The sequence below is a fragment of the Lissotriton vulgaris genome, chromosome 7 (assembly GCF_964263255.1).
Source record: "Lissotriton vulgaris chromosome 7, aLisVul1.2, whole genome shotgun sequence".
Lineage (NCBI taxonomy): Eukaryota > Metazoa > Chordata > Amphibia > Caudata > Salamandridae > Lissotriton > Lissotriton vulgaris.
In genome coordinates, this window is record NC_141695.1 from 1,703,495,380 (window position 1) to 1,703,518,315 (window position 22,936).

General features: G+C 46.0%; 1 protein-coding gene across 1 annotated transcript in view; it reads left to right on the forward strand.

Annotated features, from left to right (window-relative positions):
• RBBP8NL (RBBP8 N-terminal like) overlaps nucleotides 1-22,936 on the forward strand; it is a 155,812-nt gene that overhangs the window by 48,423 nt on the left and 84,453 nt on the right. Inside the window, exon 2 of the mRNA XM_086932847.1 lies at nucleotides 21,425-21,570. Within this exon, the coding sequence (XP_086788973.1) occupies nucleotides 21,510-21,570 (61 nt within the window). The 5' untranslated portion in view covers nucleotides 21,425-21,509. The remainder of the gene's footprint in view (nucleotides 1-21,424; nucleotides 21,571-22,936) is intronic.

The following is a 22,936-nucleotide window of genomic DNA, read 5'->3' on the forward strand; positions in this document are numbered from 1 at the left end:
CTCTTTGTTTAAGCCGTGCTCACTCCTTGCAGCCATGGGACACTGTACTATTCTCACAAGTAGCCCTCTTTGTGAAAGCCTTGGTCACTCCTTGCAGCCATGGGACACTGTACTATTATCAAAAGTATCCCTCTATGTGTAAGCTGTGCTCACTCCTTGCAGCCACGGGACACTGTACTATGCTCACAAATATCCCTCTTTGTGAAAGCCTTGGTCACTCCTTCCTGCCATGGGACACTGTACTATTCTCACAAGTAGCTCTCTTTGTGAAAGCCTTGGTCACTCCTTCCTGCCATGGGACACTGTACTATTCTCACAAGTATCCCTCTTTGTCTGAGCCGTGCTCACTCCTTGCAGCAATGGGACACTGTACTATTCTCACAAGTATCCCTCTTTGTGTTAGCCTTGGTCACTCCTTCCTGCCATGGGACACTGTACTATTTTCACAAGTATCCCTCTTTGTGTGAGCCGTGCTCACTCTTTGCAGCCACGTAACACTGTACTATTGTCATGAGTAGCCCTCTTTGTGTCACTCCTTGCAGCCCATGAGACACTGTACTATTCTCACAAGTAGCCCTCTTTGTGTAAGCCGTGCTCACTCCTTGCAGCCATGGGACACTGTACTATTCTCACAAGTAGCCCTCTTTGTGAAAGCCTTGGTCACTCCTTGCAGCCATGGGACACTGTACTATTATCAAAAGTATCCCTCTATGTGTTAGCCGTGCTCACTCCTTGCAGCCACGGGACACTGTACTATGCTCACAAGTATCCCTCTTTGTGAAAGCCTTGGTCCCTCCTTTCTGCCATGGGACACTGTACTATTCTCACAAGTAGCCCTCTTTGTGAAAGCCTTGGTCACTCCTTCCTGTCATGGGACACTCTACTGTTTTCACAAGTAGCCCTCTTTGTGTGAGCCGTGCTCACTCCTTGTAGCAATGGGACACTGTACTATTCTTGCAAGTATCCCTCTTTGTGTTAGCCTTGGTCACTCCTTCCTGCCATGGGATACTGTACTATTTTCACAAGTAGCCCTCTTTGTGTAAGCCGTGCTCAGTCCTTGCAGCCATAGGACACTGTACTATGCTCACAAGTATCCCTCTTTGTGTGAGCTGTGTTTCACTCCTTCCTGCCATGGGACACTGTACTATTCTCACAAGTAGCCCTCTTTGTGTGAGCCGTGCTCACTCCTTGCAGCCATGGGACACTGTACTATTCTCACAAGTATCCCTCTTTGTGTTAGCCTTGGTCACTCCTTCCTGCCATGGGACACTGTACTATTCTCATAAGTGTCCCTCTGTGTTAGCCTTGGTCACTCCTTCCTGCCATGGGACACTGTACTATTCTCACAAGTATCCTTCTTTGTGTTAGCCTTGGTCACTCCTTCCTGCCATGGAACACTATACTATTCTCATAAATATCCCTCTTTGTGTAAGCCGCGCTCACTCCTTACAGCCACGGGACACTGTACTATGCTCAAAAGTATCCATCTTTGTGTGAGCCGTGCTCACTGGCTCCTTGCAGCCCCCGGACACTGAACTATTCTCACAAGTATCCCTCTTTGTGTTAGCCTTGGTCACTCCTTCCTGCCATGGGACACTGTACTATTTTCACAAGTAGCCCTCTTTGTGTAAGCCGTGCTCACTCCTTGCAGCCATGGGACACTGTACTATTCTCAAAAGGAGTCCTCTTCGTGTAAACCTTGGTCACTCCTTGCAGCCATGGGACACTGTACTATTCTCACAAGTAGCCCTCTTTGTGTTAGCCTTGGTCACTCCTTCCTGCCATGGGACACTGTACTATTCTCAAAAGTATCCCTCTTTGTGTAAACCTTGGTCACTCCTTGCAGCCAATGGACACTGTACTATTCTCACAAGTAGCCCTAATTGTGTTAGCCTTGGTCACTTCTTCATGCCATGGGAAACTGTACTATTCTCAAAAGTAGCCGTCTTTGTGTAAGCCGTGCTCACTCCCTGCAGCCACGGGACACTGTAATATACTCACAAGTATCCCTCTTTGTGTGAGCCGTGCTCACTCCTTGCAGCCGTGGGACACTGTACTATTCTCATAAGCATCCCCTTTTGTGTGAGCTGTGCTCACTCCTTGAAGCCGTGGGACACTGTACTATTCTCATGAGTATCCCTCTTTGTGTGAGCCATGTTCACTCTTTGCAGCCACGTAACACTGTACTATTGTCATGAGTAGCCCTCTTTGTGTCACTCCTTGCAGCCCATGAGACACTGTACTATTCTCACAATTAGCCCTCTTTGTGTAAGCCGTGCTCACTCCTTGCAGCCATGGGACACTGTACTATTCTCAAAAGGAGCCCTCTTCGTGTAAACCTTGGTCACTCCTTGCAGCCATGGGACATTGTACTATTCTCACAAGTAGCCCTCTTTGTGTTAGCCTTGGTCACTCCTTCCTGCCATGGAACACTGTACTATTCTCAAAAGTATCCCTCTTTGTGTAAACCTTGGTCACTCCTTGCAGCCACGGGACACTGTACTATTCTCACAAGTAGCCCTATTTGTGTTAGCCTTGGTCACTTCTTCATGCCATGGGAAACTGTACTATTCTCAAAAGTAGCCGTCTTTGTGTAAGCCGTGCTCACTCCCTGCAGCCACGGGACACTGTAATATACTCACAAGTATCCCTCTTTGTGTGAGCCATGCTCACTCCTTGCAGCCGTGGGACACTGTACTATTCTCATAAGTATCCCTCTTTGTGTGAGCTGTGCTCACTCCTTGCAGCCGTGGGACACTGTACTATTCTCATGAGTATCCCTCTTTGTGTGAGCCATGCTCACTCTCTGCAGCCACGTAACACTGTACTATTGTCATGAGTAGCCCTCTTTGTGTCACTCCTTGCAGCCCATGAGACACTGTACTATTCTCACAAGTAGCCCTCTTTGTGTAAGCCGTGCTCACTAAGTATAGGCGGAAAATCCGTTCCGCTCGCAGATTTTGCGGATTTTCGGTAAATTCGCAATCCGCGAGATTCGCGAATTTCCCGCAAAATCCGCAAATCCGCGAGCAGCGGATTTTATGGCTTGCTTGCACTGTTCCCAGTTCAACTTCGCGCCCCGCAAATAGGCGCTAAATTGCAGAAATACGATCTTAGCAAAACTGAAACTACTTACCAGGTTCAAAAGTTCAAGCTCATCATTAGTAGCCATTTCCTGTAGTGCTTCCTGAGGGGCCCCTCCAGAGTTCAGTTGCCTACTTGCAACTATTATGTGACCCTGCTCTGACCCTCAGAATAGTTACACATATGCCACAAAGGTCCTGAATTACAGCTAAGGGAGACAAGCAGGAGCCAGGCTGGAAGTTCAAATCCAGTGACACATTAATCAGCCCCTAATTCATTATTGTCAGTTGGGGCAGGGCAGGTGTTGTAACTAATTTTGCAACAATGAAAGCACTTAGCAAGTGCAAAAGATCACTAATCAGGAAGCACTAAGGAAGCAGCTGCAAGCTAAAAAAATATTCTGTGACACATTAATCAGCCCCAAATTAATTCAGGTCACTTGAGGCAGGGAAGGTGTGCTTTGCTTTGCCACAATAATGTACACTGGACAACCAGAGGGTGCTGTGATGAAACAGAGGGTGGCATGGGTGAGCCAGAGGGTGGCATGTGGTGACAGAGGGTGGCAGTGATGAAGAAGAGTGTCCCAAACAGGCTGGACACGTAGAAACAACAAGTTCGCAAAACTTGCGACCCAACAGGTAAGTTCGCGTTTGCGAAATTGTACAAAAACCCTCGCGACCTGGCAGAAACCCGCGCGAACACAAAAAAAAAATTTGCGAGAATTCGCGGATTTTGCGGATTGCGAGTTCGCAAATCCGCAAAATTCGCGAACGCGAGATTCGCAAAATTCGCCCATGCTTAGTGCTCACTCCTTGCAGCCATGGGACACTGTACTGTTCTCAAAAGTAGCCCTCTTTGTGTAAACCTTGGTCACTCCTTGCAGCCATGGAACACTGTACTATTCTCACAAGTAGCCCTCTTTGTGTTAGCCTTGGTCACTCCTTCCTGCCATGGGACACTGTACTATTCTCAAAAGTTTCCCTCTTTGTGTAAGCCATGCTCACTCCCTGCAACCACGGGACACTGTACTATGCTCACAAGTATCCCTCTTTGTGTGAGCCGTGCTCACTCCTTGCAGCCACGGGATACTGTACTATTCTCACAAGTATCCCTCTTTGTGTTAGCCTTGGTCACACCTTTCTGCCATGGGACACTGTACTATTTTCACAAGTAGCCCTCTTTATGTAAGCCGTGCTCAGTCCTTGCAGCCACGGGACACTGTACTATGCTCACAAGTATCCATCTTTGTGTGAGCTGTGCTCACTCCTTGCAGCCACGGGACACTGTACTATTCTCACAAGTAGCCCTCTTTGTGTAAGCCGTGCTCACTCCTTGCAGCCATGGGACACTGTACTATTCTCACAAGTAGCCCTCTTTGTGAAAGCCTTGGTCACTCCTTGCAGCCATGGGACACTGTACTATTATCAAAAGTATCCCCCTATGTGTTGGTCGTGCTCACTCCTTGCAGCCACGGGACACTGTACTATGCTCACAAGTATCCCTCATTGTGAAAGCCTTGGTCACTCCTTCCTGCCATGGGACACTGTACTATTCTCACAAGTAGCCCTCTTTGTGAAAGCCTTGGTCACTCCTTCCTGCCATGGGACACTGTACTATTCTCACAAGTATCCCTCTTTGTGTGAGCCGTGCTCACTCCTTGCAGCAATGGGACACTGTACTATTCTCACAAGTATCCCTCTTTGTGTTAGCCTTGGTCACTCCTTCCTGCCATGGGACACTGTACTATTTTCACAAGTAGCCCTCTTTGTGTAAGCCGTGCTCACTCCTTGCAGCCACGGGACACTGTACTATGCTCACAAGTATCCATCTTTGTGTGAGCTGTGTTCACTCCTTCCTGCCATGGGACACTGTACTATTCTCACAAGTAGCCCTCTTTGTGTGAGCCGTGCTCCCTCCTTGCAGCCATGGGACACTGTACTATTCTCACAAGTATCACTCTTTGTGTTAGCCTTGGTCACTCCTTCCTGCCATGGGACACTGTACTATTCTCATAAGTATCCCTCTTTGAGTTAGCCTTGGTCACTCCTTCCTGCCATGGGGCACTGTACTATTCTCACAAGTATCCTTTTTTGTGTTAGCCTTGGTCACTCCTTCCTGCCATGGAACACTGTACTATTCTCAAAAGTATCCCTCTTTGTGTAAGCCGTGCTCACTCCTTGCAGCCACGGGACACTGTACTATGCTCACAGGTATCCATCTTTGTGTGAGCCGTGCTCACTCCTTGCAGCCACCGGACACTGTACTATTCTCACAAGTATCCCTCTTTGTGTTAGCCTTGGTCACTTCTTCCTGCCATGGGACACTGTACTATTTTCACAAGTAGCCCTCTCTGTGTAAGCCATGCTCACTCCTTGCAGCCATGGGACACTGTACTATTCTCAAAAGTAGCCCTCTTCGTGTAAACCTTGGTCAATCCTTGCAGCCATGGGACACTGTACTATTCTTACAAGTAGCCCTCTTTGTGTTATCCTTGGTCATTTCTTCCTGCCATGGGACACTGTACTATTCTCAAATTTATCCCTCTTTGTGTAAACCTTCGTCACTCCTTCCTGCCATGGGACACTGTACTATTCTCATAAGTATCCCTCTTTGTGTTAGCCTTGGTCACTCCTTCCTGCCATGGGACACTGTACTATTCTCACAAGTATCCTTCTTTGTGTTAGCCTTGGTCACTCCTTCCTGCCATGGAACACTGTACTATTCTCATAAGTATCCCTCTTTGTGTAAGCCATGCTCACTCCTTGCAGCCACGGGACACTGTACTATGCTCACAAGTATCCATCTTTGTGTGAGCCGTGCTCACTCCTTGCAGCCACCGGACACTGTACTATTCTCACAAGTATCCCTCTTTGTGTTAGCCTTGGTCACTCCTTCCTGCCATGGGGCACTGTACTATTTTCACAAGTAGCCCTCTTTGTGTAAGCCATGCTCACTCCTTGCAGCCATGGGACACTGTGCTATTCTCAAAAGTAGCCCTTTTCGTGTAAACCTTGGTCACTCCTTGCAGCCACGGTACACTGTACTATTCTCACAAGTAGCCCTCTTTGTGTAAGCTGTGCTCACTCCTTGCAGCCACCCGACACTGTACTATTCTCACACGTATCCCTCTTTGTGTTAGCCTTGGTCACTCCTTCCTGCCATGGGACACTGTACTATTCTCACAAGTAGCCCTCTTTGTGTAAGCCGTGTTCCCTCCTTGCAGCCATAGGACACTGTACTATTCTCAAAAGTAGCCCTCTTCGTGTAAACCTTGGTCACTCCTTCCTGCCATGGGACACTGTACTATTCTCACAAGTAGCCCTCTTTGTGTTAGCCCTGGTCACTCCTTCCTGCCATGGGGCACTGTACTATTTTCACAAGTAGCCCTCTTTGTGTAAGCCGTGCTCACTCCTTGCAGCCATGGGACACTGTGCTATTCTCAAAAGTAGCCCTCTTCGTGTAAACCTTGGTCACTCCTTGCAGCCACGGTACACTGTACTATTCTCACAAGTAGCCCTCTTTGTGTAAGCTGTGCTCACTCCTTGCAGCCACCCGACACTGTACTATTCTCACAAGTATCCCTCTTTGTGTTAGCCTTGGTCACTCCTTCCTGCCATGGGACACTGTACTATTCTCACAAGTAGCCCTCTTTGTGTAAGCCGTGTTCCCTCCTTGCAGCCATAGGACACTGTACTATTCTCAAAAGTAGCCCTCTTCGTGTAAACCTTGGTCACTCCTTCCTGCCATGGGACACTGTACTATTCTCACAAGTAGCCCTCTTTGTGTAAGCCGTGTTCCCTCCTTGCAGCCATAGGACACTGTACTATTCTCAAAAGTAGCCCTCTTCGTGTAAACCTTGGTCACTCCTTCCTGCCATGGGACACTGTACTATTCTCACAAGTAGCCCTCTTTGTGTTAGCCCTGGTCACTCCTTCATGCCATGGGACACTGTACTATTCTCAAAAGTAGCCCTCTTTGTGTAAGCCGTGCTCACTCCCTGTAGCCACGGGACACTGTAATATACTCACAAGTAGCCCTCTTTGTGTAAGCCGTGCTCACTCCTTGTAGCCATGGGACACTGAACTATTCTCACAAGTATCCCTCTTTGTGAAAGCCTTGGTCACTTCTTCCTGCCATGGGACACTGTACTATTCTCAAAAGTAGCCCTCTTTGTGTAAGCCGTGCTCACTCCCTGCAGCCACGGGACACTGTACTATGCTCACAAGTATCCCTCTTTGTGTGAGCCGTGCTCACTCTCAGCAGCCACAGGACACTGTACTATGCTCACAAGTATCCCTCTTTGTGTGAGCCGTGCTCACTCCTTGCAGCCACGTGACACTGTACTATTGTCATGAATAGCCCTCTTTGTGTCACTCCTTGCAGCCCATGAGACACTGTACGATTCTCACAAGTATCCCTCTTTGTGTGAGCCGTGCTCACTCCTTGCAGCCATGTGACACTGTAGTATTCTCATGAGTATCCCTCTTTGTGTGAGCTGTGCTCACTCCTTACAGCCATGGGTCACTGTAGTATTCTCAAGAGTGTCCCTCTTTGTGTGAGCTGTGCTCACTCCTTGCAGCCACGTGACACTGTAGTATATCCCTCTTTGTGTAAGCTATGTTCACTCCTTGCAGCCGTGGGACACTGTAGTATTCTCATGAGTATCCCTCTTTGTGTAAGCTGTGCTCACTCCTTACAGCCATGGGTCACTGTAGTATTCTCAAGAGTGTCCCTCTTTGTGTGAGCTGTGTTCACTCCTTGCAGCCACGTGACACGGTCCTCTTCTCACCAGTAGTGTAAGCTGCCTTCAGTTCTGTTGACAGCCAGTGACCAGTATTCTCACACGGAGCAGCATGTTGCAATCCCCGCTCTTAGCCTGGAGCCGCTGTGAGCGTGGGATCGGATCCCTGCACGGGCCGCCTCCTTTTAAGCTGTTTATTCCTCCGGGTGCGCGGAGCCGGTCCGGCGGGTTCTCCGGGGCCGCGGCTCCAGCGCACCTTTCTCTAATGATTACCTGCAGGAGGAGGCGGGGCCCGCCTTCACCAGGAGGGGCGAGGAGCCGCTGCAGAGGGGGGGCTGCACCGCCGTGGGGAGGTCCTTGCGCTTTCGCGTCAGTCATAAGATTTCATGACTTTAAAAAAAATCTGTTGTTATTATGACATCAATTCATATCCGTCATGATGTCATGCGCAGGGTCAATGCACCAGGTAGGCCCGGGCTAAAGCCCACGAGGGGAAACAGGGGGAGGCGCTGCAGGTGTTAATGTGCCAGCCCTCTGCACTACTGTTCAACTCAAAATGGCGCGAAGAGGGGCATGCTTGCCCTCCTAATCGTACCGCTGCCCCTACCTGATCAATCACCTCCTAAAGCATGGGGTATATCCAGGGCCACTGGAATTATGCGGCAGAGGAGGTCCAAATTATGCGGCAGAATTGACTAAATTATGCAGCAGGAAAAGCCAAACTATGCAGCATAATGTGGCATATTTTGTGACAGTCTACTTCATTGTTTTGTCATTTTTTCACCTGGCAATAGTGTCTGGAAAAAAAGTTCACCCTAGGAGTACCAATTTAACACCCAAATACAGCAATAAGCTACTGAAAGATGACCAGTCAGCCTTGACACAAAGCCTCAGGTGCGCAGGAAACACAGTCGCCATATTTTTTTGCTACTTTTGATCCGTTTGACCTAGAAACAATATTTTTTGCTAAAATCTTCAGGCTATGCAGCAGATTATGGATTATTTGGCAAATCCATAAACATGCAAAAATAGTCGCAGCTGCAGAATCACATAATTCCAGTGGCCCTGGGTGTATCAGTCCAACTGTGCGAGGAGGTCAGTGGCTCACTCATGAATTTTTCGGCACCTGTAGCCAAACACACCCACCTCCCCAGGATGTTATGTTATATTAATTTGCATAGCGCACCCGAATAGGGTATGCAGGCACTTGGGCAGATGTCCAGGTTTGTGGATGAGAATTGCTCAGCGGAAACATTTCCTTGTGGCGCCGTGGATGATAGACCATGCATCAATGAAAAACCAAATTAAGCTGCATGGAGATTTAACTATATCTCAAATAAAAAAGGTTAATTTTGCTATATATTATGTGATTATAGAAAAATTCAGTGGCTTTATTTTCCAGCCATTTTCACATTTTAACCCCAAATTGACACTACAGAGATTCAAATTTTCTGAAAGCTTGTAGGTTTCTCAGGAAATAATACAGTGCACGTTCAGCAGATCTTATTCAATTTGTTTCTCACCTAAAATTAATGATTTATTCTTGTACAAAAGTGCAAAAATGCCATGTAATGGACACTGTCTTTCTTCACCCCAGAGTTAAATAGTTTGTGTAAAACATATGCAATGTAGCACTCATCACAAACCTGCCTACCTGTACAAGTCTCAACACGGGGCTCTTTTGGATTCAAGACATTGGATGATTACAAAATAAAACTTGAAGAATTTTTCTATAGTTTGAATTGCCACTTGAAATTTCTTCCTCTTCCTCTTTGAGGACACTTTTTGAACTAACGTCCTCTTTGAGAGCAGTGTATGTGAGGTAAACATGAACACTGAGGGGCCTTCTATGTACTTGACCATCCCCACCAATGCCTTCAACGAGGAAAAACAAAAATGAATTTTTTAACTCACCTCTGTACGCTGAGACTGCACATATCTGACACCCCATGCGCCTTACGGTCCAGTGGGACACCCTGACTGCAGCGGCGACTCTTGCACTGTGCTCCTGGGCATCTAAGACACACTCAACCTAGCACGTCTTATCTTCTGAGCACTGTGGTGGTGAAGCTGTGAATGAATCCTTTGGTATGGACTCAGACCCATCAATAGCAGCTTCCGGTGTGTAGAGCAGCATGGACTTCAGAGCACAGCGCGTGCTCTGCCACAACCAGACTGACACCCTCCCCAGGCAAAGTTTCACAGAAGAAGAAGCATTGTACACAGACATTGGGGACAATGAGTATGTGGGTGGATGTCCCCAGCTGCCCTGGTCCAAGCAGGTTGGGGAAGTCCTTCAGTGAAAATCCAAGATGGCGTCCAACCAGTTTTGACGACATGTGAGTTGGGTAAGCAGGAGTTTCTCTGCGAGGTGAAGGACCTAGCCACTCACAGACCAGAGAGTCTAACAGGTGGCCCTTCTCGGGTTGTCGAGCAGGTCGGGACATAGTTCTGCTTCTAATCAGCTAACGTCCTGGATCTGAGGGGCCCCATGAAGCATTATCATGGCCCTAGAGCTTCTACAGAGAGCTTGGGGTCTGTTTTGCTGAGAACTCTAAGGTGATGGTTGCAGCACCACCGCTTACTTGCATCCGAATCTTGAGGGCACAACGTTGTTGAGAGGGTCTTGAGGTTTCATGCTCAGCATCTTAGCCGCTAGACCAGAATGCCAATGAGATCTAAACCCAATGCAGCAACCTGCTGACAAACAGTGACCCAGACCCTAGCCATGCCGGTCAAACAATGCTCCAAAGATCTCAGTCCCTCCTACCCGAACCCTGAATCTACAACACTTGAGGGATCAACATGATCTCTGTTACAGAAACTGTGCACCAGTGCAAACTCCACAGGAAATCTTTTTAGACCACCTTTGCTGTTTGTATAATTGAGCATGGAGGAGAATGCATCTGTACATGAAGAGACATGGCACTGCTTGGCTATCACTGTTTCTGCTGAGTTTACATAATAAGCAGTGGGGGAATCCAATTTCTATTTTTTCAAATTCGAGAGATGAGACTTTGAGGCAAAGTCGCCTGTAGTTAGACAAGAAGCAAAGGAGTGCAAAGTCAGTTAGCTCCATTTTTTTTAAAGAAAACACTATGCTTTCCATTTGTTTTTTAAAATCGTACAGGTATGTTAATGTTTTCAAAGCTAATGATATGTGTTATATTTGTTCGGTATTGGTTCCACAATCAATTTTCTAATGCTTGAGCTGGTGTAAAAACGTTCCCATAATATGGGCTGTGGGAACAAATATTTGCCCCTTTCCATATTACACACACAGCAAAATATTGCAAAATGCTTTTGCCCCGTTCTTTGCACAAGCACAACCTTTTTTGTAACATGGTAACAAATGTTAAATACCAAGGTTCTGAAGAATAAGGGTGGCACTAAGTGAAACAAGAAGGTAAGTCTGCATATACCCGAAACCAACAGAAAATGTAACTTCAAGCAGATGCTAAGGATCAAGGCGAACATTGAAAAGAATGGAATTACCACTTTTTATTTATTTATTATTTTTTTATTTAAGGATTTGTAAAGCGCCTGGTGACCCGGAGGCATCCCCGCGCTGTGAGAACTAGAAGTTGACCAAGAGGGGAGGAAAACATTTATTTAGGGAAAAGCAAAGTTTTGAGCTGCTTGCGAAAACGCAAGTAGCAGGGTTCCAACCGTAGACTGCGGGGAAGCGAATTCCAGTGAGTGGCTGCCTTTACGGAGAAGCGGCGGCCTCCAGTACGTACCCTCCTGAACTTGGGGACATTTATTGGTAAGGTGCTGTACCGGAAAGTAAATGGCCGGAAGGTACAACTCCAAAGTAGGAGTGAATTATCACAGGCATGGCATGAGACAACAGAGGGAGAACCAGTTCCTTTATGCTATATCCTGGCTGATACAACAAAGTGGATGCATATTTTCACGTCCCAGGATGTAACATAAAGATAAAGAAAGTATTTCCTCCACCAGCTTATCACAGACCAGACATCACCATTGAAGCCTACTCAAAAAAGGCAGATTTAGAGCAACATTAGTATCAATACCACAAATACCATACATATTAGTGGCCAGTACTCATCTCCAGATGTATTCAGTCTTTTTATGGATATTCGGGATGGTTTATGACTTACAGCAACTTGCTCATACTTAACTACAATCTCTCTTCACATGTATTCATAAGACCGCCAAATAGCCCTTAAAGAAGTCCTGCAGGTGAAACGTGTTCACTCTATGGTTCTTCTTGGCACACTTTGGCTAACATCTTAATAAAAGTACTGATAATATATTACAGACGTCTACGGACAATCTACATTGTTGGTTTTAACTGAAATGCTCATGTGCGCCCATTGATTTATTCTGTACCGTGAATAATTGATTTTATATTCTCTCTTATTACATCTGTGTGAGCCAAATGTTCCACTAGCCTGAAACAATTTATTTACTTTAAGCTAATGAAATTGGTCAACTATTCGAGTGTATATTCATCTTGTTTACACTGTTCACCTGTTATGGACGTGTAACTGTGATTCCATAATTTCCATTGTAAACTTGGTACTGTATAATTATATTTCTTATCTGTCCCCCTTTCCTTTTTGGTTTCCACCTAGGGAGCACATGCGCTGTCTCTTTGAGATATGCTGTATCTCCACTGTGGGCTTTCAGCACGCCCATCTCTTTTCATTTGTTCCTTTGTGTACTAAATGCCTTTCATTTCTGTGGTGAATTGTTCACTCCTTTCAGTGTATTGTTCCCACCTATGGTGACTGGCCCTGTTTCCTGTATTATTTCTCTTCTGGGCATTTCAGTTAGTTTCATTGCAAAATTAGTTTTGTTTGTTTTGGGTTGGCTGACTTCTGGGGCTGGCAGCCTGTGGGCTCCCCCCAGCCTCTATGGTCGGTGCCTCACTCGGTTCCAATCCAGAGAAGGGCCAGTTTACTCCTAGGATTTTGTCGCTTTCCGTGCTGGGCCTTTCTCAGTCTTACGTCCGTTCTGGGCAGGCTCTCCTCGGGCCAGCCACGATCTTACATGGGACACAACTTTCTCCTCTGTCTTTGGGCCGGGCTCTAGTCTCACCCGGACTCTCTAGACATTGATCGAGTTTTGTTCTGATTAATTCACCAGTTTCTTCCCATTCTCTCTGGACAGAGTTCGACTCTGGATTTATCACTGGGCCTCACAGGCTACCATTCTCCTTCAGTTCCTCCCAGGATTACACATTACTGAACCTCTTCCACCCCTCCCCCATAGAGGCTGTTACAGATTAACAGCGCCCCCTCTCCTCCCTCTGCTCAACCCTCATCCTCCGCCCCAAGGCCAGGGAAAGGAAAAGGCCAGCTAAGCCAGGGAAAGGGCTGGTCTGTTTTCGTGTTCAGGGATAATTACCATCCACCCCATACCCTGCCCCCTGCCTCTGCCATTCCCTTCTTATGCAGCCTCTGTCAAACCTCGTAATCTGCAGGTGGCAAGACCCCAACCATCATTTTACTATTTAATATTCTCCTTTATCTGCCCGCCAAGCTTGGCTTTAGCCTTTCAGAAGTTTCTGCCTATACCAGCCATTAGCCCAACACTCATCAATTATTCCTGCCAGGCTGAAGACATTTACCAGCAGCCCTCACCCCTCAAATATGTCTCCATCAGTTCTCTTCTTTGGTCTCTAAAGCTTCAATTGTGAGCCTTTCAGGCTAGTCCACTCACCTTTAATCTGCACCTTCCGTTGCTCACCCTCTGCATTGCTTCAAGGCTTTTCAAACTTTTATTTGCTGCAAGGGTTCATTTTGGAACCTTTTTCTGCAGACCTCTCCATCTTCCGATGCTGCCAAGCAGGTCCTCCTGTTCATGCTGCCAACCATTTTCACTTACCCTTTCTACCAGTTTCCATCTTGTCCTTCAGTTTTCATCTGTTGTTATGTTTTGTTTTTCCCCTGAACTTGAAAATCTCCAGTGTTTCCATGTCTTGTAATTTTTTTTTAAAACAATTTTTATTGAGCATTTCTCATGGTATTGCATTGACAATATTTGTATACAGCATACAGATATATACTCAGCATTATGTTTACAGTCATTCTCATAGTCTTCAAAATACAGATCCACCAGTACCGTTATCATTTTTGTGTGCATCTGTTTCCAGAAACCATACATTCGAAAAGGAACCCTTGACATAATCTGTTCATATGCTAGTATCAGACTCAGATTCCTCCACCTGTGGGGGTTCACATATATTACCCCTATAAATATTCCAGCCTCCCCAAACCTTTGCCCACTTTTTCGGACATCCTCGATGAATATACACTGATTTTTCCGCCACCATTGCTGTGTGCATATTTTTACACCATAGGTTGAGAGTAGGGCCAACCCTGGAACCCCAGCGTTGTGCAATGTTTCGTTTTGCTATCTTCATGCCCAGAGTTACCCAGTCCTGGGCATTGAGATCTGTAGGTTCCCAGATGTTGAGTAAGCAGCATCTCGGGTCTGGCAATATTGTAACACGTGTGACCTGGGAAAGTGTTCGCATCACCGTCGTCCAGTAAGTGACAATCCCGAGGCACTGCCAAATAGTATGGTAAAATGTACCCGCTTCTCCGCATTGTCTGAGGCAGAGTGGTGTGTCTGTACGGTGTATCTTATGGAGGAGTGTCCAAGTGTAATACGTGCAGTGAAGAATTTTTAGCTGCACTAGCCTTAGTCGCGATGGAATTGCAGCCTCTCTGAGGGACGCAAGTGATTCCTGCCAATCAGCCTCATCAATGTCTCCTAATTCACGTTCCCATGTAGCCTTTAGTGTTGCTGTGGGATCCGAGTGATTGTTAATTATTTTACGGTAGGCCAGTGAGATTGCGTTTTTGTGCAGATGATCCATTATAAATAAATAAATAAATAGGAGTCTATCCTCAAGCGGTGAGGATTCTTCAGGTCTTGTCCCTAGCAGTAGGAGGGATTGGAGTGCATGCTTAACTTGCAAATAACGAAACAGTTCTGTCTGTGCCAGGCCATAGGTGGCCTGTATATCGGCAAAGGTGACCATTTCCCCTTTCTGCCATAGGTCTCCAACTTTCGATACACCTATTAGGTGCCAGTTGCGGAAGCCTTTGGTATTGCCCTGCATCCCAAGTCTCTTTGTATCCCATAGCGGCTTCGCTTGCGTGACTACCTCTTCCCAGCCCAATGCTCTCTGCGCCTCAAACCATATGCGTATTGTGTGTGACGTTGGACCTGTCAAATTGTGTCTCTTCTTTTTATTGTATAGTGCTCCCATGATCCCTGATGGTGCTAGCAAGTGTCTGTCTAATCTAAACGCTGGATCCTCTTGTGGGATGTGAAGCCATTGGTTAATAGCCACAAGCTGGGATGCCCAATAGTATACTTTGATGTCAGGAAGAGCTATTCCTCCATCAAACCAGCTTCTGGTTAGTTTGTGTAGTGCTATATGGGGTGCTTTCCCTCCCCATAGCAAGGTCGTCACTTACGCATTTATCGCAGCGAAGTAGGCAGTGGGGACAGGAAATGGTGCATTCTGTAGTGCGTATGCGAACCGTGGGAGTGGCATCATCTTAAAGAGGGCGGCTCTCCCCATTAGCGTCAGAGGTAGTGTGCGCCAGTGCTTGACATCTTTTTTAAATCGCAATAGGGGTTGTGTCAAGTTCCTTTCCGTAAACTGGGCACGGTCATGTGTTATAAATATCCCAAGGTACTTGAATCCGTCCGTGACTATCTGAAGCGTACAGCCACACAGGAGTCGTGGAGGGGGGCCATGCAAGACATAAAGAAGCGACTTCTCCAAGTTGATGGTATATCCCGATACGCACCCATAGGCCACACAAATGTCTAAGAGGCAGTTGATGGATCGTGTCGGGGACGCTAAATACAGTAATATATCATCCGCATAAAGCGAGATGCGGTCTTCCCAACCGCTGGTCCATTTCAGCCCTCGTATAGTCAGGTCTTGCCTGATCCATGCCACCAGCGGTTCAAGTATTATCGCAAATAGAAGTGTCGACAAATGACCGTTCACCACTACCCGTGCCACTGGCTGTGTGTATAACAGTTGGACCCATGCACAGAACTTAGGTCCAAATCCCATACGCCTAAGCACTGTGAAAAAGAAAGGCCATTCCACCAAGTCAAATGCCATTCGCGCATCCAGCGAGAGTATAGCTGCATCTTCCTCAATGGTCGATCTACGTTCCATCACACCAAGCAGCCTTCTGAGATTTAGCACTATGTTGCGGTGGGGCATAAAGCCGGACTGATTTGAATGGATCACTGCTGATAAGTGTGGTTGCAGCCTGGTTGCAAGCGTCTTGGCTGGTATTTTAGCCTCCGCATTCAGGAGGGAGATTGGTCTATAGGATGTACACTCTTGTGGCGGCTTACCGGGCTTATATATTGCTTCTATGGTGGCGAGTCTCTGGTCTTTAGGTAGGATCCCTCTGTCTAGACTCTCCGTGTATAAGGTCAGTAGGTGTGGTACAAGCTGTGGGGCTGCCCGCTTATAAAACTCAACTGGGATCCCGTTGGGCCCCAACGCCTTCTCCGTGTGTAACGCCCTTATTGATTGTGTAAGTTCCTCCGGTGTAATATCCTCATCTAAGGCTGCTATGGCCTCTGCGCCTAGTTCGGGCATGTGTATATCATGTATAAATGCAATGTTCTCGTCTACCGTTGCAGAGGCAAGGGTGTATAGATTGTCTTGTAGTGTTGTGCAAGCACTTCAGTAATTTGGTGTGGTGTAGTGACTAAGTCCCCATCAGTGGATTTTATCTGAGCTATCCAATTGTGTGCCCTTTCTTTCTTTTCCAGCCAGGCCAATAAACGGCCTGCTTTATCCCCCTGCTCATAGATCGTGTGTTGTGACTTAGTCAGTCTAGTGGCGGCCTTTTCATGTGCGAATGTCTTATATTCCTGCAGTGCTAAGTGTAGTCTAAATGCGGTCTCTTCAGTAGTGCTGGCTGCTAGGGCCACTTCTGCCATTGCGACCTCTAATTCCAGCCCGTCAATGTGTTTTTGGCGTTCTCGCTTATGTCCTGTAATTAGGGAGATAGCATGCCCTCTGAGCACCGTCTTGTATGCCTCCCATAGGGGTGTAGGAGAGCAGACTGAGTGCTGATTTTCTTTGAAATAGCATTTTGTCGCCTTAATGAGGTCTTTGCTTATTTTACGATCCTTGAGATATCCTGGGTGTATTGGGAACAACCTCTGGTTTTGTGGGGCATACTGTGCATATGTTATTAGGACTGGAGAGTGGTCCGATATACCTCTGGGCAGATGCCTGATCTCCGCTAAGCCGAGTACCCCTGTGGCCAGGGTAAATATGTAGTCAAGTCTTGATAGGCTAATATGCACTACGGAATGAAATGTGAACTGTCTGTCATCTGGATGTCTAATCCTCCATATATCCAGCAGCCCAAGCGCGTCTCCAAACTCCCATCCGAAAGCCCCAGCGGTCCAAAGCTTTGACCGTCGTTCCTTGTAGGTGGGTCTCTTGGAGGAGCAACACCGCTGGAGTCTTCTGCTTAAGATATTGTAACACCAACCCACATTTAATGTTGTCCCCTAACCCATTTACGTTCCATGAAATCACAGTCAGTGGGGGGCCTTGCCGCTGGGCGGTTTGCGTCCGTAGGGCACCGTCCCTGTCACCTTGGTGTGTGACTGTCATTGTTGTCGTTCGTATTAAAACTATCCTGAGCCTTTCCAGATCTGTATGTCATGTATTACTTTAGAGCAACTCTTCTGATAACTGTACAACAAAAGACTTGAAACATATCCAATAACCTTGCCATTAACTGATCCCGTCCCTCCACCCCCCTTCCTGCCTCCCTGCCTAGCGGATTTAGAACTACCCGCCATCTTGTACATTCTTGCCGATCATGCTGTTTGCATTCTGAGACATACAGTATCACTTTTACCATTATAAATATGACCTATTGTGTCGTTATTGACTTTACAGGAAAAAAGACAGTGGCAAAGATAATAGCTCTCACTTAGGCAAGATCTGTTGGCTTTGCCAATGCTTCTTCTTTTTCTATTTGCCTGCCACCACTTTAGCCGTGGCTCACTGTAACTGTCTCCTTGCTGTCATTCTCATTTTTATCTGTGTGTCTTCCTTGTTACCTTTGCTGTCTGTCTGTCTTTTCTCATATATTACCTACCTACATCTTTTCGGCCCACCCATGGTGGTGCTTCAGCACTCTGTCTCTTTTTCAGTTCTGCCCCTATGCCCATCTTGTCCCATTTTCTATATGCACGCCTTCTTTCTTTTCAACTTTACTGGACTTTTTTCTAGCACTCCAAGTGTCAGCCTCCACACACCCCCTTGCCAGTTCATATGTTCTTGTTTTTTTCTAATTATATATTCATTCTGGTGTCTAATTCTTCCCTCTTATTTTGATACCTTTTTCTATACATTTGTGAAGTTATGCAGTCTTGTCCCTGAGCACTTTGGTACAATGCACATAGATGCTTAGCAAGTGGCAGTACAGCGAATATGGCTGTTTACAACGCATGCAAATACATCGCATGGAATTACAACGCAGTCGTTACAACGACTGTGTTGTTAGAACGCATACCATTACATCGCAAGTCATTACAACGACTTGCTGTAGGGGGTGCGCTGGACTTTTAAATCCAATAACAGGGCACCCCTTACAGCAAGTAGTTGAAACGAATTGCGATGTAATGGTATGCGTGGTAACAACGAGGTCGTTGTAATGACCGCTTTGTAATGGAATGACGTTTTGGAGACCGTTGTAAACGCTGTTTCCCTAGTACAGCATATGGGCTTCTGCAGTGGTTGACAAGGCCCACGTCTTTTGCCAGAGGGACCTGAAGAATGACAGACATTTCACGGTGCAATATGTGCACACACAGCACACGCAGCGTACATCTCCACTCTATGCAACTCTGCAGAGCCAGCACACTGGTGGTGGATCCATCCGATTCTAGGGGAGCAAGCGGTACTGATTGGATCAATACGTCATAAGCGCCTTCTCCTCCCGGCATCTTATGTATATAGTGCACAGACTTTCATGGTTATGGACCATACTAGCTTGAGAAACAGGTGCGTTAACTCGGAATAGAACATGGGTGTGAAATAGAGGCAGTAAGTGCTGTGACATGCAACAAAATGTGTCAAATTAGCTCTCAGTTTCCCAAGATGTGTATATTGAGACACACACACACACACCCACACACACACGCTTTATGTTACAATCTGCTACTTTTGTTATTCATCCATTCGCCCGCTCGTCCATCCACCCACCCTCTGTCCGCCCAACAGCCACCTCTGCCTGTCTGTCTGTCCACTAGCCCTTCCAACAAATACCTCCATATGTCTGTCCATCCACCCTACCACAGTCCTTCAAACACCTAACTCCTTACATTGGTTCACCCACGCAATGTCCTTCCAACAACCATCTACATCCGTCCACCCATTTACCCACCCATTGTCTTTCCAACGCCCACCTCCGTCAGTCCATCTATTTCCAGAGCAGGTGTATAATATGCAAATATAGATATGTGCCTAATGGGTATTAAAGATAAGTAACATGCATGCACCATATTTGGTAGATAATATACATTTAAATACATGTATCAACAATGTAACAAAACACACTCATACACAAGTACACACGGTCAGACGTCCAGTTGTGTTTAGTGCATTCTGGAGCCATTACTGCAACCATTTCAGGCTTCTATGAGCAGTGTAAACTTCTGCGTACAGCTGAATAGAGGATGTAGGGCCATATGTATCATAGTTCCGTTTTGTTCAATTTACCACCAACTGGAAGTTGGTGGTAAATTGCGATTCCTTAAGCTGAATTCGCAACAGTAAAATGCTTCATACATAGCATTTAAGGAATCGCAAAATTGCGATTCCTTAAATGCTATGGCAAATTAAGGAATCACAAGTATTTGCGATTCCTTACGATGCGATTGTTTGATACATTTCAAATCATGCTAATTAGCCTTTTGCGATTCGCAAAGGCCGAAATTCGCCGAATTTCGGCCTTTGCGAATCAAAAAAGGCTTGATACATATGGCCCGTATATGCTTAGATAGACAGGATTGCAGCGTGAGAAAGTGCATTTTGTTAAGGTAGATTGTGGTTTCGCTCTTCTAAGCAAACAAATGCCACTTGTTTACTTTGCTTCACAAGTCATGTGCCTGCAATTTGGCATGCACTTTTTATTTTGTGTGCAGTTTATTTTCTTTTTCTATAAGTGGATACAATTTGGGCTTGATTTAGCCTTACACATATTCAGGAATTAAGCTACAATTGAACTACCCAGGTTAATGTGCTGCATGGCTAAACACGTATAAGGTACCAAAGGCAAGACCTATTGGCTATGCCAATGCTTTTTTATCTTTTGAAGACAAGGGAGTCTAGCTCACAAATATTCAGTTGTAGGTAAGTGGGACTCCATCTTTTAGTACTCCTGGCTTTCTCCTGCTTTACAAAAGTGATATTTCTGGATGCTAATGGAATTCAGAAGTGCTACAAAATAAATAACAGTCAAATCTTTGTGGAGCTCTGCCCTTAGATGTTCTCTGTGCTTGTTGTGTTTGAGGGTGTGGCTCAATGGCTGATGTGGCTGACTGAAGCTGGGGAAACAGGTTCGAGTCAGGTGGGAGGCTCAAGCATCCTGTGATTCTGGGCAAATCACTTAATCTCCCAGTACCTAAAAAAATAAAAAAATGTGTCCATCTGTAATGCAACTGGTGCTCATGTACAGTGCTCTGATACATTCGGGTCGAGTTTGTGCTATAAAAAAATACATTTTCCCCTAAGACTCCCTAAGCACATTAGCTTATTTTTTCAGGGTTTTTTTTGTTGCCACTTGTACAAAGTTTTGCAGGCAGTTAGTGTATTCCACAACTCCTCTGAAACTCTGTAATATATATTGCATCACTTCAATGAAACATCAAAGCAATGTGTTAATGATACACCTCTGTGGGAGTTAGAATGATTTCAGCCATCTTTAATTCAAGACAAATATTTAAATCACAGAGCAATTTGTAGATTTTGTTCTGAAATCTCCTGCTGAGCAACGCAGCTTGACCATTCCAGAATTGGAAAAAAATGTCAACAGTGTACTGTGCCCTGCTGCCTATTGGCTAGGTTACCGCTATAGAAATATCGCACTTCTGGAAAGCAGTGTGACTGCGGAAGAGTTGGTGAAGGCACAGATGAAATAGATTGCTTTGGTGATGGTGTGATTTTGCACTGACATTTTTGGATACATAGAGCGCACTGGTGCTTCCCAAAATTTGCAGCATTTGCACCACCTGAAATCAGAATTTGCACCATGAAAATCATTGCGAAAACAGTCATTTGCACCAGTCCATCAATTCAAATGGCATTTCTAAATTGCGCCAGTGCAATCAATGTAGCTCAAGAATGTCAATGCCGAAAGGTGAACCGAAGCCTTGAAGGCCCAGTTCATGTATTTAAGTGTGACATAAATTCTTTTGAACATATATTCATATTATGATGTTGCATATGTCTTTCTACTCTGTTTTCTTAGAAGGCAGTACAAATGGGTCCAGCAAAACTCAGAATGCTTCAAATTGCTACCTATAAAAGCCCCCTTTTTTCACCCTTAGGCTTGGCTGAAGACGCGAATGGTTGACACGCTAGTCACGGTGGCCCGAGGGGTTGCGCCTCTGGCCAGGACGCAGCGAGGTGGCCATGGAGACCTTCACTGAAGCTTGGAATAAACTCAAGGATCTCCACGAGAAAGAAGTTGTAGGTGAGAGTCACAAGTGTACATGCGACATTCCTAGCATAGACGCAGAAGTTAGACTGCACCAGAGATGCAAGCTGAGGCAAAGTGACTTTTTGACTTCAAGGGTGTCCCTTTGCTGCTATTCCAAAACTGAAACTCCCCTTTTAGCCCCAAGCTAACCTCAACCCAATCCCCAACACTTGCTCCACCATCATCCCAAATTCAAAATAGGTGGGAACCGCACACTCAACACCAAAATTGATGACATAAGTAACATGTAGGGTAACCTATAGCCTGTCAGATCAATATTGCTGAGAGGGTTGAAAAGGGACCATCAGATTTCTTGGTGGTCGAAATAAAAGAAGAATGGAGTGCTTCCTCCTCATCCTTAACAAACTCCACTGTCCATCAGACAGCCCTTCATCCGTTCAAAATCCTCTGTCTTAAATTCAAATTCCTCACAACCTCCAACCCACCTGCACCAAATCCCCAACCTAGCAACCTAACAAGCCCTTCCGCTCAGCCAGTCTGCCGTTCCACGCGGCTCCCACCACCAAGCATGTACCCAATCTTTACGAAAATCCACCTTTACGTATCAGAATCCAACCCACCTACATTCATTTCAGGAAATCCCAAAAACCTCCTCCTCCCCAGAGACCAGTAACCTAGACAACATGCAGAGTATCTCTTCTCCCACCCTTGAACCTCAGCTGATCACTCCCAGAACCGGGAAACATCCTTTACAACGCAACTTTTACAACGCACTACCATTACGACGCAACTTTTACAATGCAAGTCATTACAACGAATTGCGCTGGAGGGCGCTCTAGGATAGGGAATAGTTTAATTACTATCCAACACCTTCCCTACTATCCACGGGGACTGGAGTTGGAATAGTAAATTAAACTATTCACTATCCAGCGGCCCCCAACGCATGTCGTTGTAACGACTTGCGTTATAAAAGTTGCGTCGTAATGGCATGCGTTGTAAAAGCATGCATTGAAACGTCATACAACCCCCAGAACCACATAGTCCTCACTGGACATGACTACCTCCCTTCACGAACCGGCATTATGAAGCTCGATTATTCGAAGAAGCGCCTGGAACCTCCAAGTACCTTCTTTTATGGGACAAATCCGTACTTAATGAAGTAGACAAAGCTGGATTTAGTTTATAGTTTCCTTCAACATCATACTGTACGCTACTTTTAACCATAAACCTACCTTCTATTGTAATCTTACTCGTCCCTGCCCCCTCGAAAACAATTCTGAAACCCAATCGTCCCCTTAACCCTAAACCTCTTAACTCAGACCCAACTCACTCACAACCTTGAATAATTTATAAAAACCCTGAAATAGCCAAACCATAATCCCTTAAATTGTATTATTTA